At 39.4% G+C, this 17,496-nt stretch overlaps 1 protein-coding gene across 10 annotated transcripts in view; it reads left to right on the plus strand.

The window, feature by feature from the left end:
- ptprk (protein tyrosine phosphatase receptor type K) overlaps positions 1 to 17,496 on the plus strand; it is a 161,086-nt gene that overhangs the window by 102,917 nt on the left and 40,673 nt on the right. For all 10 annotated transcript variants that reach the window (XM_050057564.1, XM_050057571.1, XM_050057565.1 and 7 more), the window contains 9 exons: positions 8,240 to 8,422; positions 9,417 to 9,536; positions 10,262 to 10,371; positions 10,480 to 10,681; positions 10,772 to 10,877; positions 11,023 to 11,095; positions 11,318 to 11,440; positions 13,481 to 13,555; positions 13,892 to 13,928. In XM_050057564.1, coding sequence (XP_049913521.1) covers positions 8,240 to 8,422; positions 9,417 to 9,536; positions 10,262 to 10,371; positions 10,480 to 10,681; positions 10,772 to 10,877; positions 11,023 to 11,095; positions 11,318 to 11,440; positions 13,481 to 13,555; positions 13,892 to 13,928 — 1,029 coding nt within the window. The remainder of the gene's footprint in view (positions 1 to 8,239; positions 8,423 to 9,416; positions 9,537 to 10,261; positions 10,372 to 10,479; positions 10,682 to 10,771; positions 10,878 to 11,022; positions 11,096 to 11,317; positions 11,441 to 13,480; positions 13,556 to 13,891; positions 13,929 to 17,496) is intronic.

A 17,496-nucleotide genomic window follows, 5' to 3' on the forward strand; every position in this document is an offset into this window, starting at 1 on the left:
TTGTAACATTAATAATTTATACAATAAAATTTTGATACTTGGCATCTGTGTAATGATACGATATTGCCACAAAAAAATATAGCAATGCTATGCTGTATCGATTTTTTTCCCACCTCTAGTAAGAGACATAAAAATTGGCTCACAGCCGAGTGCTGTTGGTTATAGCTGAGTGCAGTAACCTTCTGGATTCTCTGAGGGTTGCGTATAACGTGTTTTTGGAGCCAGATATAACAAGTCGACGTCAGCCGTCACTTGTCACAGCAGCAAAACCACAGGTGAAATTGATAACATTAACGACGGCTCAGTTCCATTAAGAATGCCAGCAAGCTGTTCCAGTGAGCCAGCATGCACGATACCAGCACCTCCCCTGAATGAAATGCAGCTATCATTAATGCCATTAAATACACCTATGCTTTCCTGCTACGACATGTCAAAATGTCTGCCGTGAAAAAGGTCTATGTTGGGCCGTCGGTGAGCATTTGGTGCCATAGCACAAGCACAACTTTTTGGTGGAGACAGTCAGCCCTGGTTGCCACTAGTTCTTCATGTTGGTTTGGTGTGTCTGGGCCCTTTGAGGGGCTGGTAGGCAGATTTTGTTACCTTAGTTAAGAGTCAGGCTGGTTGTTTCTAGTCTTTATGCTAAGATAATGTAACCAGATGCTGGTTTTATAACTCAAATAACAATCAGCAAGACAGTTAAAATGTGCATTTCCCTCAATGTCAAACCTTTCTTTAAAAAATAAAACTTTTTTTAACCTCATATAAGTGTAAAAACATAGTTCTACACTGACTAATTTACATTAATTAGAGCACATGAAGTCCAAGTTCTGGAAACAATGCTATTCAAATCGGACACAATTCCTTAAATAAAATGACCATTCAACATAGGTAGACATAACTAGATATTAAAATAGAATAAATAATAATAAGCCTGCATCATACTTTCTGCATCCACAAATGTACGCTTTGGTCCGTGTGACATAAATGTCATTATCCGCCCAAGTCTGCGAGGGTCCACTCCAATGTGGACGTCCACATGCAGCCCAAAATTTATGACCGTTTGGACTGTACACATAGCAAGTGCTAGAGTTACAAAACATTATCTTGTATTCCAAACTCCAGTCCCTGGTCATATTTGAGCAGTCACACTTTATATTTCACTTTTTGCGTTTTTCATGTTGGGTTTCATCTCTTCTTGCTGTTCTAAGGTCGCCAATATCTCTCCTAATGCTACTTCCTCTTCTTGACTTTTATGGCAGTTGGCGAACAAAGTAAAGGTACATTACTGCCGCCAACTGTTATGGAGTGTGGATGGGTGAAACACATGGTGGATGTGTACCCTCAGTTTTAGTATGAATGGAGCGGCGTGTGTGTGTCCACCTATGGTGTCCACGCAAAGAATGCTTAGCCTTTACTGGGATGTTCTTGTTGTGACTTTATTATTATTGTAGTGATATCTTCCCACCTGTTGTTCTCTCTTTGTTTTCAGTGTGATTAAGGTCATTCAACCTCACACACATACACAAACACACTTGTATTGACATAAATATATTAGCTCTCACACAAACACACACACTTGGAGATGGAGTTTTGTGTGTTTGTGTTTGTTGAGACACACACACACACGGGGCAGAAATGTTATTTAAATGGTAATGATTCCTTTGCTTTTTCTGTTTGGTTAGGTTTGTCTGATCCCACCACCTGTAGTTTACTGAATATTTAGCACAATGCAAAACAATGAAGATGTGCACACACACACACTCACACAGAGAGATGTGTGAACAGACACCAGGCATAAACCCAAGCATGTCACAACACAAAACACTGTTTAATTAAAAACCAATAAAGTTAATAAGATACGGAGCAGAAATCACACACACTGCAGAGCAATTGATATGATAAGAGGGGGATTTCATCTCTTCCTCTCCTCTCTTCTTCTCATCTCTTCTTCTTCTACACATTTTTTTATTTCTCTTGTATCTCTACCTCTTTCTGGTGCTCCCTCTGTCTCTCCTTCGCTCCCACTCCTCTCGATTTTTCTTCTGTGGTGATTCATTGCTCTTGTCAGAAGGGTGAAAAATAATCAACTTGAAGTGAAGAGTTAGTGAGTGTGTGTGTTGTGTGCACGTGTGTGTATGTGTGTGTGAGAGAAGAAGGTGATGAAGTAGCTTTTAATCCAAATCCTGAATTTTCTGCTGAAAACCTCTTGGTCATGGCAGGTTACACACACTCACACACACAATCACACATGGACACACACTAACAGGCATGAGCACACACAGAAGAGAGACACACTAAGCGGTATCGAGATGGGGAGAAATGTACGAACACACACACAGTTCAGAGAGTCACAGTATTTCTCGTATGTTGCACAAACTCAGCATCACTTGGATTAATGGAAGAATGGAATCACAAAACACACATTTCCAGACACACAAGCGCAGATGTTGTAGGAATCACACACAATATATCACATGTGCTTCTTTATATATGTGAAAACGCACGCACATGCACACACAGTCAGCAGTGCTACGCTTTAAGGGTCAGGCCCTTGAAATAGCAGTGAGGAGACTTACAGACACTGTACTGTCTGCTGTGTGTGTGCATGTGTGTTTGGCAGTTTGTGGCAAATTTTAATGGTTTTTCTTGGATGATTTTCTGCCTTTTATCGACCAACACATCCTCAGACTATAGTTCCTATGATATCCTACGAAAATGCACACACAACGGTTTTTATGATATCCTATGATCTAGCAATTGACTTAATGTACTCAATGTTAAGTTACGTGCTTAACGCAAAGTTATGTTAGGTTAAGGAAAAGAAACATGGTGACGACATACCATAGAATGACTCAAAGTTCACACAGTTCCAAACACCAGTCTCCCGGGGAAAGTCCTGTGTTTTGTGACCCATCCGCCACCCCAGCCTACCTCCTCACTGGAACCACTTCCTTCTTCACTCCAGTTAGTGTGTTGGTCACATGATCGCAGCCTTCCAAAATACATAGGTTATACACCAATTACTGGCGCGTGATTATGTGGGATATGTACAAATTCTGGTGTATTAGGGACGAAAATCCTTTAACACTATTGTGTATAAATCTCAAAAAGAAAATGTGTGGGGAAGCTAAAAACTGAAAGAGCAAATTGTGACAGTTTCTCAAAAGGAAAAATAGTCCAGTAAATAAAAAATGGCCGCAATATTAAGAGTTCTGGTCGTAAACTAAATCTGGCTTCCAACGTTCTAATAAGAGCAAGGAGATTTTTTTCATATAGCCCATTTCATACCCTAACTCACTAAAGTGATTAAGAATCTCTGCAGTATTTGAGGGATCAGTGTGATTGCGCTCCTACAGACTGGGGGCATGAGGAATAAACAACACGAAAATGCAAAATACTTGAAACTACTCATACTGGCAGAGCTGCAAATTTGCAACAGCTACGGGATTGACCTAGAGCAGCATCTTGCGGTCTGTCTGAGGTATGTTGTTGTATAGCTCAAGCTACTGTATTTTATTGAGTTTACTTTTAGCAAATAGCTCTCCGTGAACTCGAGTTCCCTCTGGTAAACAGTTATGCAGCGTATATGTCTAGAGCTTTTATTGTGAAAGGTAAGAATAGAAGGAGTGGATTTGGCATACCCTGCCTTTGTCGAGGTTGAAAGGAGTAATAAAGTTTGTCGGCTTGGTTTGGACTATGGTGCCACCATGTCGTTGTTTTATAATCCTCATAAACTTGAATTTGAATTTAAATTTTATTAGCACACACAATGTGATAAAATCAAGTATATGAAATTGAACATGGCAGGAATTGTGCAGGAGTGGTAAGAAACCAGAAGCAGCTTATTTGCACATTGGAAAAGATTATATTTTAAATGAAGATATTGAGAAACCTTTTATTGCCAAAGACTTTTCTGAGAAGTTCGTTTTTTATCATTTTATTTTAAATAGAGGTAGGTTGTCTTTAACCATTTAGTCACATAAATAGGCACAACATGATGGTTGGTGTCTTTATTCGCGGTGCGAAAGCTCGATAATTTGACCTGAATCGGTAAAAAATTGATGTTGCTTTTTCGCAGTATTATATTTATGTTCTTTGTAAAAGTAGCCACTCGTGGAAAAAAAACAACAGTTTCCAAAAAAATATATTGACCTGCAAATGAACTGCAGGAAAAAAAACGCCCCTGATGGGTGAAGGCCTGTGATGACGGGAGTCTTTAAATGTGGTTTTGTGCATCTTGTTTGCATTTATTTCTCATATCCTTAGGGGTTTGTTGAATGACTCTCATCTTGTTGCTTTTACCAACCAGCTTTTTTGGACTATAAATGTATTTGAATGTTTTTACTTCATTCATTTATTTTGCTGAGCTTGTTGATTTTTGACAAATCCCACCACTTAACGATAGCTACACAATTTTTTTGAAACTCTAATTTCATACACTCAGAATCAAATTTCACGTAGCCTACAAGTGCAAACTGAATGAATGCTGCAGTGCAAATGTGCACCTTTCATGTGCTTAAAACCGGCCCGGAGAGAGACAGAGGCATGCAGAGAGAAAATGAGAATTAGAGACAGAATGAATAACTGGAGTTTCATTTGTCTTCCTCATGACAGTGGAAGGATTACCAGGAACTAATTGGACAGATTAACTTGGATTTAGCTGCATCTCCTGTCAACCTTTTCTGTTTTCCCCCTCCTTTCCTCTCCCCTTTTCCTTACCTCTTTTCTTCTCTGCTTTTTTTAAGCTGCTTTTTCCTGCTCTGTGGTCTTTTTACTGTATATTTCTTGGCTCTTCCTAATGCTTCATGTGGAGGGACAGGTTTTTTCCCCGCCCTTAGTGTAGTTCTATTTCATTTAGTTTCATTTCCTTTCCTTTTGTTTTCCGTTCTTTAATTCCAACCTCTGGATTCAGCTGATATGAAGCTTGCCGTCCTTGGTGTTATTGTTGGTGTTTATTGGTATTGTTGTTGTTTTCAAAGCTCCATCTGTGGAGAACAAAGCCTTTTAGTTCCAACATGAATCCAGCCGTTTGTACGTCTACCGGAGGAGGGGAAAGGGACAAGGCAGCCTCTGTGGTTTACCGCTGGACCTGGTCCCGCTTGACTCTGGCCACGTTCCAAACTAGTTATCGTCTCTCCCCGTTCCTCCTCTCTGTCTCTTTCTTTCCCTCCCTCATCTTTCTCTCTCTGCCTCCTGTATCTGTCCCTCGCTCCCTCCAGCCCCAGTTTCATTTTTCCACGCATTGCTTTGTTTTCACACCTTTCTTTACTCATTTTCTGTGCTACTCTCTTTGCCCTCCTCTCTTTTGCTTTCTTTCTTTCTCCCCTCACCCTGCTCTCTACCCTCTTTCACTAACTACAGTAAATAGACGGAGATAACCAGCGGTGCATTGTGGGTCAGAAAGGGAATGAGGTTTTAAAATGCAGGTGTATGTGTGTGTGTGTGTGTGTGTGTGTGTGTGTGTGTGTGTGTGTGTGTGTATGTGTGAGTGAGACAGGCTGCTAGTCATATATTTTGTTTTAATTCCATGTTGAAGACGGTCTCACTGTGAGGCAGCGTTAGCATCAGGAGACCCTGGAATCAATACAATTTATTACACTGCCCTAACTCTGCGAGTGTGTGTGTGTGTCCTAATAGCCAGGTTTATGGTGAGGATCACAGGTATTGATTTAAACAGGGAGACAGACAGAGAGGGAGGAAGAGGCCGAGACAAGTGAGGAAGAGACAGAAATAGAGGGAGAGACAGGCAGAGAAAGCAATAGGTCTTCCTCTCGCTCTATTTAAATGTCAACCATCCAATAACAGGTTGAAGCAAAAATGAAATGCTCTGACCCCTCAGCTATTAACACACACACAAACACACACACGTACACACACAGTTGAGCGATAATATTTGCTCAGCAGACAATTACCTGCCCGGGTGTCTTCACAACCTCTCTTCCTCTCTGTCTTTTTTTCTGTTTTTCTCATTTTCTCTCACATGTCTGTATGTCTCTTTATTAGTGAGCTATTTACATCTAAATGACTTAGCAAACCTCAACATGTTTGTATTTCGCTTACAGCCCACTGTGTGTGTGTGTGTGTGTGTGTGTGTGTCTGTGTGTACAAGAGTTGTGTTTGTCCTTGACGATGCATTCTTATTATGAGAAGTTTTATTGAGACGAGCACACACACATAAACACACACCTATACATGCTCTGCCCAGATTTAATCTTGATTCTGTCACAACCTGAAGCGCATGTGTGTGTGTATTTGGGTAATAATCTAGTGTGAGAGTGTGTGTGTGTGTGTGTGTGTGTGTGTGTGTGTGTGTGTGTGTGCGCGCGCGCGCGCATGTGTGTGTGCGTGTGTGTGAGTGACAGGCAGATAATGGGTTGTCAGAAGAAGCGACAAGTTTGTGTCCTTGTGTTGTCTCCTCTGAGGGAGGAAGACCCAGAGAAAAACAGAGAGCGAGACAAGGAGGGGTTGGGGAGAGACTTGCGTCTCTATTTAAGGTGAGCTGTTTTTATTAAAAACTCCTGGAAGGACATAAGGAAGCAGGTGGGTTACAGAGTGAGAGGAGAAAGGATCAACAGGTGATGGAACAACTATCACTGGGAATGAAGTCAGTTTATGACAAGGAACAGTAAACAAAACTTTCAATTAAATTTGTTCTGGCTGTCCGGCATAGATTCCACTTTCGTCTGGGGATGTCCAGAGCCAATCTGCAAGATCAGCATCAGAGTTAATCACAGCATATTTGTCTTTGCCTGCATTGAGCCTGTTCAAACAGATGACTTTTTTTCATGATAACCTATTATGCTTTCAGCTTTCAAAAATATCAAATCATCTGTTAACTGAAAAAACTTCTCTTCAGCTTGGCTCATGGTTTCCTCACTACAGTTGTGGAGTGCAACTAAATACATTTACTCAAGTACTGTTAGAAGTTGAGGCACTCAAGCATTTTAATTTGTCACTTTATGTTTTATACTTCTACTCCACCAGATCTCAGAGGGAAATGTTGTACTTGGAACTTTACTACATTTATCTGACTTTTATCTGATTGTATAAAGAGTGCTGCAGAGATGACGCCAGCCCAGAAGTTAGCATCACCCTGGTTCCCTCGACAAAAAAACAATTCGATTTTTCCATTGGATGTTTGGATAAGCTCTTAAGCAAACAAAAGTTTATGGTACCCTCAAAATCAGCCACAACTCAGCCCTGAGCAAGAGTGATCGTTCTCTATTGACCACTCAATGGACTGTCGTGTTTCTAGCTCCACCTTTTAGTACCTGATCAGTGTGCTAGGTACCCCAACAGAGTGGTGACCAAAAATGGGGACAATAAGGAACAGTTCCATTGGTACCATCCACAACTTTTTACAGTGGAAACTGAAAAAATTCAGATTGAAATGAACTCACAGGCAGCTCTTATTTATATTCAGTCCTCATTCAGTGTCCCAAAAAAGACAGAAAACTACACATATTTTGCTTTATTTTCATTCCTTAGTAATATAGAACAATGTGTAGCTGCTAAACGTGATATCTGTCCTACAGAAAATGGCAGCTCCTCCAGGTAGACCTCCTGCTTAACTGTTGAATGGTTGGAGAAGCATGAGTTAATTTAACATTCATGAGACTGTAGTGCCTGAAAAAAACTGGACTGATATGAGCAGGCAGGAAGCAGACGAGGAAAGGTTTGGTTTTGTGTTTTGCGGTCTCGCTTGTGAATGTGCGAGTGTGTCTGTGTGGAGGTGGGTGGGTTCGGCGGGGGGTTATTGATCCAGTTAAATGAGCCAGTTAAGGTAATTAAAGCCCTGGGCAGGCTGGAGAGAAGGTAGATTATATTGACAATAACAGTTCTGAATTCACATAAAAGATGGAAACCAAAGACGTGCCTTTTAGAAGTTATTGCATTTGAGAAATGGTTGAATGGCAGCAAGGAGCAGGAATAGATGTTCGTAAACCCCCCTTGTTTTATCTTAGGGAAAGTGTTGACTCAGCACTCCTGCTCTTTTTTTTTTTGGCAACACAAAGTGCATTTGCCTCTTGCACACACATTGCAGCATGATTAAAGTAAATATTTTTGAAGTTACCTAAAGTTTTTTCACAGTTTACTGTAAGTCATCAAAGAGAGGATTCTTCCCCGACAGTGTATTTATGATGCTAGAGGCTAACCCAGGTCATATGGTGATAATCTGTTGGGTTACTGAGAAAACTCATGATATTCTTTCCCTGTGTTCTCCTCTGTTTCTCTGCAGAACCTATGCGGACTCCTAAGAGGCTAAAAATTGCTGAGACCAGGTCTCGTCTGATAGCGGTGGATTGGGAGTCGTTGGGCTACAACATCACTCGCTGTCACACCTTCAATGTCACCATCTGCTACCATTATATGACTGCCAACAACCGCAGCAAAGCTGACTGCTTGGACATGGACCCTAAAGGTAATATTCAGTCAACCATAAAGTACAGGCATTGTTACCATTACTTTTACTGCTGTTTTACTGTTTTACATTACAGATGGTGCTATAAAAGAATGTAATATTTAATGTGTTAAGGCTGCATTATGAGTATGTTTCTTAAAGTGAGCTGCTTTTTCACAACCAGTTAATAAAATACCAATACAAATGAAGCGAACTGAGAGCAACTCATGTAGGTGCTGAAATACTGTATAAGAAGAGGATAGTTGTCATCATAGAGTAGTCCAGTGAGAGTGTAACTATGTCTGCGGTGGGATGTTGATTCTCAGTGGGATTATCAGTAGTACCATCAACATTTTCATTTCACAGAAGCCCCTTTCACACATGCACTGCAACCCTGAACATATCTAGACATAACCTGGAGGAGCTGAAAGTTAGAACACAAATGTCCGAACTGGTTGGACCGGACATTAAACGGACTTTACCCTGCTAGCTCCCCAATACAAGGTCTGTGTAATTGAGCATGTAAGTGGGTGTGTTGATTACATTTCCATGATGTAATTGGCGCAAAACCGTAAGAATACAAACACCAACACACCATACTAATGAAAATGTCTAATTGCAGAGATGATGAGATCAAAAGAACTTCTGTCATTAAGGACCATCGCCCTTAATGATGGCAGTTTATGACCAAATTATGAACCGGCTTCATAAACAAAACACTGATTTTTACAGCATACTTTTTGAGTCATGTCCTGCATCCTACATGCTCTACTTAGACATCACCCCTTGCCTAAATCAAACGTAGTATTTCTATCAGGTGAGAACGTGTCTGACATTGACAATCTCCTGTTGTATGCTACATGTGTGAAAAGGTTTGAACATTTAACAGGATGTTTTATAGACCAAACAAACTATTAAATAATATAAAGAATAATAACTGTTTGCATTGTAAGATGTTCTACATTATTGTTTTACAATAAAGCTAAGCTGTTTTTCCTTCTTATTTCCATCTCAGCACCACGCCATGTTGTGGCAAACCTGCCACCCTACACCAACGTCAGTCTGAAGATGATTCTGACCAATCCAGAGGGGCGTAAAGAAAGTGACGAGACTATCATACAAACTGATGAAGATGGTGAGATACACAAAGCACACTTAATTTTTGCAATCTATGTGTTTATTTAATTTATGTGTGTATGTACAGATTGCAGTGCATGCAGGCAGATGGTATCACTAGCTTCTTTAATGTATCCAAGGGTGTGGCCCAGGGATCGATCCTGGGACCACCGCAACTCAGTATATATCAACACAGTCGATTAAAATGTTTCTTGCCTGTTTTGGCAAAAACACTCTTTAAAAAAAGATTTTCAACCTCAACGAGTCTTTGACCTCTGGTTTAGTAAAGGTTAAATGATAAAAAAATAAATGAAAATCTTAAAAAAAACAACAACTTACTCATGTGTATTCATTGTGTGTACTACTATGTTCTCTTTTGAAATAAGTTAGAGTAAAAAGTTAATATTTTCCGGTACTGTGACGCAACAGGCCACTTTTGGGAAGTAGAAGTATGAATATAAAACCACAAAAATATTTCAGGATGTTATGAAAAACAAGGCATGTCATGCCGTTGTTGATGGTATTTTTGGAAAAGCTACAATAAATTAAGAAAACTCTTGAATCTCAACTTTGGTGTACATGTATTGAATAAACATGGTTCAGTAAAGTCACTGCTCTATTTCTTCCAGTTGTTGGTGTGTATTAACCAGGAGCCTCTTTATTTGAAAGACGGAATTTCACTGTAAATTTTATGAGCATTTTATAATTTTGTCTGTGTGTGTGTTTGTTTGTGTGTGTAAACAGTTCCAGGCTCAGTTCCCAGTCAGTCACTGAGAGCCACTCCATTCGAAGACAGAATTCTTCTTTACTGGAAGGAACCGTCTGAACCCAACGGTGTCATCATACAATATGAGGTACTATAAGCAGAAGCAGTGGGAACAGTAATTGTTGCAGGAGCTAAGCTAATCACTCAACTCAGTGGGATATATGTTCACATTTTTTTTCTCTCTGCCCTACCTCAGATCAGCTACAGTGGGTTGCGTTCATTCGACCCTTCGGTGCCTCTCCAGCGACCGGGACTCACAGTGTCTTTGCCCTCCAACGCCACCCATCACCTGTTCTCCCAGCTCCATCCAGGTGTCACGTATCAACTCTCTATACGTGCATCCACCTCCAAAGGATTCGGCCCTGCAACGACACTCAATGTGACCACTAATATTTCAGGTAGAAACTAAGTTTTGATATATTTTATTGTCACACAGTTTTGAGTACGTGATACATGGACACTAATACAGACTCATGCTCCTTCTTCAGCTCCAACAATAGATGAGTATGATGGGTCAGAGGCCTTTCTGAATGAAACTGCAACAACCATCACTGTCCTGCTCAAACCTGCCCAGGCCAAGGGAGCACCTATAAGGTACATGCATACATACACAGCACGTACCCAGACCCAGTATATCTATATACTGGGTCTGGGTATCCCAGAAGTTTTTGTTCATTGTAAGTGTAATAGTGATTTAAAAAAAATTAATAACATGTTTGCATTGTCTTCTTGTCTACAGTGCATACCAGATTGTAGTTGAGGAAGTAAATCCTCAGCGGACCCGTCGTCAAGCTTCCTCTGACTGTTACGAGGTGATTATTAATCAAATACACATGTAGTTGTTTACTAACATATGTTAAGAAGAGTTTCATAGCCACCATTTGGTTCTACACACCATCGGACACTTAGATCCCAAGTCATTTAATACTGACCTTTCATTTGCTTAAAGAAAACAGGTTAAATGACTTACATTTTATTTGTAAGACAGATTTATAGACATGTTTCTTAAATGTGAATAAATCCTTTTTTTCCAGGTCCCAGTTTCCTACCACAGTGCGTCTAGCGGTGGATCTCCATATTATTATGCCGCCCAGCTGTCCCCCAGCAACCTGCCAGAGCCACTCCCCTTCACTGTTGGAGATAACAAGACTTATCAGGCAAGCATTTTTATCCAAGCAACATATTCTGTACACAGTGCAGGTGAACTGAAAAGATAAATTCAGTAGAAATTAGAGTAACCTTAAAATGCAGAAGAATAAGGATGTGCAATAGAAAAAGGTAACAGAAAAGGGGGAAAATATGTCTGGGTTTTTAGGGGTTTTATCCTTAACCATGTTACACTTACATCTTCATGTACTAGAGAGCCCACGGAGAGCAGACAGTGTTCATCCACCAAGGCTGCAAAATCCAAATGTTTAGCAATTTAAATTTTTTGGATCAAGATCTTGGTTTGCATTAAAATCTGGCACATTTTTAATGTGCTAAAGACATGTGCCAGAATTTTTCATTTGAGCGAGTGCAGTGGTTCATGAGAAAATGATAAAAATGTACAAGTTCCTGGATCCTGGATCTGCACAAAGAGAAGAACACAAAATCTCTGTCATGGTCTTGGCCTGTCTTTCCATCAGATTGAATTGAAATCTGTTAAAGGAATAGTTCAGAATTCTTGGAAATGTGCTTATTTGCTTTCTGGCAGAGAGTTAGATAACAAACAGCAAACAGTCTTTTTTTTCTGCGTCTGCTGCCGATGACAGCCGTGGCTGGAGGCATATTGTTTTCAGGTGTCCGTCCATCTGTCCCATCCTTGTGAACACGATATCTGAAGGACTCCTTGAGGGATTTTTTAAAATTTGGCACAAGTATCCACTTTGATGCAAAGATGAGCTGATTAGATTTTGTTGGTCAAAGGTCACTGTGACCTTACATCCATCTCATTCTTGTGAACGTGGTATCTCAAGAACACTTTGAGGGAATTTCTTCAATTTGGCTCAAACGTCCACTTCGACTTAAGGATGCATAGATTAGACTTTAGTAGTTAAAGGTCAAGGTCACTGTGACTTTGCGTTTGTCTCATTTTTTTGAACACCATATCTAAAGGACTCCTTGAGGGATTTTTGAAAATTTGGCACAAATCTCCACTTGGACTCAAGGATGTACTGACTAGACTTTAGTAGTCAAAGGTCAAAGTCACTGTGACTGAACGTTTGTCTCATTCTTGTGAACGTGGTATGCCAAGAACACTTTGAGGGAATTTCTTTAAATTTGGCACAAACGTCCACTTGGACTCAAGAATGTACTGATTAGACTTTAGCAGTCAAAGTACAAGGTCACTGTGACATTGCCTTCATCTCATTCTTGTGAACACGATATCTCAAGAAGGCCTTGAGGGTATTTTCTCAAATTTGTCACAAACATTCGCTTGGATTCAAGGATGTACTGATTAGACTTTAGTGATCAAAGGTCAAAGTCACTGTGACCTCACAAAAAACATGTTTTGGGCCATAACTCAAGAATTTCTATGCTAATTATGACAAAATATCACACAAATGTCTTACAGGACATATTGATGAATTGATGACATTTTATATCCAAAAGGTCAATGGTCAACTTCACTGTGACATCATAATGTTATGCAAAAACATTTTTCTGGACATTATTCAATGTCATAACTCAGGAACAGACGGGGAGACATGGTCAAATACTGAGCTGGTGACACTAATCTTGGGTGTCCAACCTGAAACTGTGTTGATTGCAAAGATCTTCCGTGCTGCCGGGGGGAAGATGTCTGTGAAGCATCCATGTTTTAACAGACATGGATGTAAACTGTTAGTGCAACTTGACTTGTCAGCAGAGGCCTACGACCCTGAGGCGGTAGCTCTAGTTTAGGATTTTGTGCATGTTAGACAAATGAGATTTAACATGTTAATTTGTGAGCTTCAGAGACACTGGTTTTACCTCAGTTTTCGAAGTCAGTCAGCTGCTGGCTGTGTGTTCATATTTAACATACAGTCATGAGAGTAAATAAGCAAATAAGCACATTTCTCAAAAAAGTTGAACTTTTCCTTTGACAAGATTTGAGATAGGACATTAACAGGACATTAAACATAACCTTTGCAGAGGTATTAACTGAAATTGGTGAGAATCTTCGTATGTTTAGCTTAATATGAAATTGATGATCCCTCCCTTTTAATCCACAGGGTTTCTGGAATCCTCCACTGGCCCCCAGAAAGAACTACAACATCTACCTTCAAGCTGTTAGCAGCACGGAGAGGGTAAATAAATATTTATTCATGTGATGATGCACTAAACACACAGTGAACTCACCACACTCACCTGCTGGCTGCTATGAATATGCTCATATGTACACATTCAACGAGACACTAGTTAAACTTTAACTACATCACAGCTTCTACCTGCAAGCAGTTACGACTTCTGAGAGCACTGAAAACTGCAAAGTATCTGCAGGCAACTGAGAAACCCCATTATTTTTTTTATACTGTAAACACACATATGCAGTACTAACATACAATATATTCTATAGTGTACCGTATGTGAACTCAGGACTGAGGTTCTCTTGTTGTCTTGTTGTTGTGTCACTTTTTCTTCAGGAAACCAAGACACAGTGTCTGAGGCTTGCTACTAAAGGTAAGAACTCAATGTCACTGTCACTTTATGTCATAAAAATACCCCAGATCAGTGTTATGACAATCAGAAGCAGCTCAGGTGGTAAAAATGTTTGGCTGCTGAGAAATTCTGGTCAACTATGCCTATCATCTGTTGTTAAGGTGCTTACCGTCTCTTGATAATTGTTGTTAATCTGATATTTATTATGATTTTCCTGCTCGCCACATTTGTTATGAGTGACGTAATGATGTCATAATTGTTTTGATAGTTGTATTTTGAGTATTAGTGGGGACGGAATAATGTTTTCCATGTTAGAGAGAGAAAACATGCCCATGATATGTGTTTGTGTGCACATCTAGCCCCTGTATGTGCACACGGTCTAAATGTCATGTTTTTACTAGCAGCCATATGTTGATGGATTATCTGACTGGTTTAATCCCCGGGCAACCACACACACACACACACACACACACATACATATATACACACACTGTTTTCAGGAAAGATTTTTAGAAATGCGGCCGATGGATCAGAGTTTAGCTGTGCGGAGTAAGAACAAGGATAAACGGAAAAATACATTAACATGTTTTCAATGAAATTGACAATCCTGGTTGCTGGTAGCGTTGAGCTTCAAAGAACAGTGAGGTCGTTTAAGTGTTTATTTGGCTAGTAATGCAAAACTAGAAAGCAAACAGAGGTGAAAGGAGATTAAAAATATAACATGCTCATTCACCTGCATTCTGGTTATTTTCTGCCTGGGCCCATGCCTGGGTCCAGACTTTCGAAACCAAGTTGACTATTCTGTCTGATAACGGGCAACCTGGCCCTATTTTCTGTATTTAATTGTTTTATTTTTTTATTTTTATTTTTTGGTAAGGCATGCTATAAGCAAAGCACAATATTAATGTTGGTCTGACAAACAGCAGTCAACAAGCACTGCAACTACCAGTTATTTTCATTATTCATTAATCTGTTGACCTTTTTTTTTTTTTTTAAAATAATCAATTAATCATTTTGTCTATTTTGTGTCAGAAAATAGTGAAACATGCCCTGTTCACTTTTTCAGAGCTGGTGGCATATTGAAATTTCCTTGTTTTCTTCAACCAACTGTCAGAAAGATATTTAATGTTCAAAAAACACAGAGAAACACAGTGAATTGTTACATCAGAGGAGCTGGAACCAATTAATCTCTGGTATATCTGCTTGTAAAATAATTTAAATAAATATGTTTCTTTGAAGAGAGATATTTGCGCATCCAACTGCAGGTGCATTGGAATGTATCACTTAAGTCCTAAAACAGAAAATCCCGCACACTGCTCTTGCTCAGCTTCACAATTTATTAGTAACACTTAAGTTTTGGTCCTACTGGCCTTTCGTCAAGAGTGTTCAACGATATATATGTTGTTCAAAAATAGCTGCTGATCGACTAATCAGTTTATTGACTAAGCTTTGCAGGTCTACAGTCAAGAGTCATACACATACAGCAGTTGTTAATTAACAGAGGGGGATAATTGCAAAGATATTTGTAGCTTCTTTAAAAAAAAAGTTGACTGTATTAATGTTAATGTAAGCCTTTAATTTTAATATAAATACATTGGACTTCCCTGTTGTGCAGACATGTAACCACAATTTGAGTCAATTAATTTGAGAAAAAGAGTCTGTATGACTTAAACAGAAGGCTCGTGTTATATATACAAAACATCCAATAGTTGTGGTGAACACAGCATCATAGTACTTGAAGACTTGAAGATGGGTGTTATTGTGGCTAAAGAAAATTAAAATTAAAATCACTTTCTGCCCTTGCTTTGACCTCCTGGAGCCGAAGGACCATAAACCCAAACAGTAAAAGTGACATAATTTTCAGTGCAATCAGCTGTAATGATTGTAGAATTAATCATCATGGCTGATTGATTTGTGTTAGGTAATAAATACTAGTATGTCCTCGTCCCTATTAAAACCAAACATTAAATTAGTTTTTTGTTTTTTTAAAAAAAAAATGGCCAAGTTGAAAATAACTGCAGTGGTTCACCTGTTTTCTCTTCAGGTCACAGCATTTAATGTGACCAAGACATGTTAGCCAGTAAGCTTGAAGGAAATTGATCCCATGGGAAAGATCAAAGGTGTGGCTCGATCCCCCGGTGCCTGTAAGGTGTCGTGTTCCTGCTCTAAAATAAGAGAAAATGTAGGGAGTCTCTGAGTTTCCAGTGTCATCATATTTCAGGAACTGCTGGTGGTTGTAGTTGCTAGAACAGGTTGGTCGCTGCGCCAAAGGCTGCAAGAAAGAGATGACGCTCTGTCTTTCTAGTCTGAGGAGGTCTAATTGAAGCTGAAAGACTTATTATAGTTTTTTTAATGAGGCAGAAAGACGAACTAATGGACAGAGAGGTCAGATGGCCGTCCCTTCTTTTCTCTCTCCGTCCCTCTGCATGTGTGTGTGCACTCAACTGTGCATCCGGGAGGGAGGATTTAGCGATGGTGGTCCTATTAGGTCATCTGGGGTATTGTGTATTGTCATTGCTGCCTCAGGGTGTTTTGTGTGTGTGTGTGTGAGTGTGTGTGAAGCTGTGTGGGTAAGTTGTGAGTGTTAGTGTACTGACCTGGATAATTTTTACAGACATTAAGAGCCACTGCCGACATTATGGGGTCAGGTCTCAGGACTCAGAACCTTTTTAGAGATTGTTTTTCTTTTCTGTTACGTCCTCTTTGTAAACCTTTTACCCATTGATTGTCATTGACAGAAAGTAGGTGAGACCAAAGTGCGGTGCAGATTTAACCATTAACCAAAAAATAATTAGGATATTTTCACAAATGCACAATGATAGATGCACCCTTGTTCAACATAAAACAACAAATTAATGAATATTTAAGATTTTCTTTTAACAGTAGAAGAAGCTTTGAAGCTGAAATGGATGCCAAAATTTAAAATGATATAGTAGCTGATCCTATTTTCTCAAACTCATAACCTAAATAAATGTTAAATAATATATTTATATTTAATATATAATATAATTTTCTAAGAACTGCGACCAAGATGCGTGCCACTGCTCTCTGGTGGACAAATAATGTAATGTAGACAATGTTTCCAAATTACCCCGAACATTTTTCGGGATTTCTTTTTACTTATCAATCCAAACATAACCCAATATTGCTGCGAAAAGCTGGTACTGGCCGATGTATCAGTCAAACTCCATCAGTACCATTAGGACATATTCAGCAGTCTGCATTTATGGGTAGGTTCTGCTGTGACTTGCATCCAAATTATATCGGTTATAACTGTTATATGCCTGATAAACTGTTTAGAAATAATGTCAGGGTCTATTTTTATCAAAAAAGCCATGGAAATTTTTATTTAGAAACGTCAAAATTTAGAAATTTTGCTTGGAAACAGTTTCAGTTTGTAGTAGTGTTGGCCGCTTCAATTTGAACTACAAGTAAACACAGAGGAAATGCAATTTCAGGACCCACAGGCTATTGTCTGACAACAGTTTATCCTTGCATTGGCTTTTGTTTTTATTTAACTTCATTCAAATGCAGGTATCTGTTTATAGAGATTGGCCAAAATGACCGGCCCAAGGAAGAGGAAGTTTTG

Source organism: Epinephelus moara, chromosome 12 (genome assembly GCF_006386435.1).
Source record: "Epinephelus moara isolate mb chromosome 12, YSFRI_EMoa_1.0, whole genome shotgun sequence".
Classification (NCBI taxonomy): Eukaryota; Metazoa; Chordata; class Actinopteri; order Perciformes; family Serranidae; genus Epinephelus; species Epinephelus moara.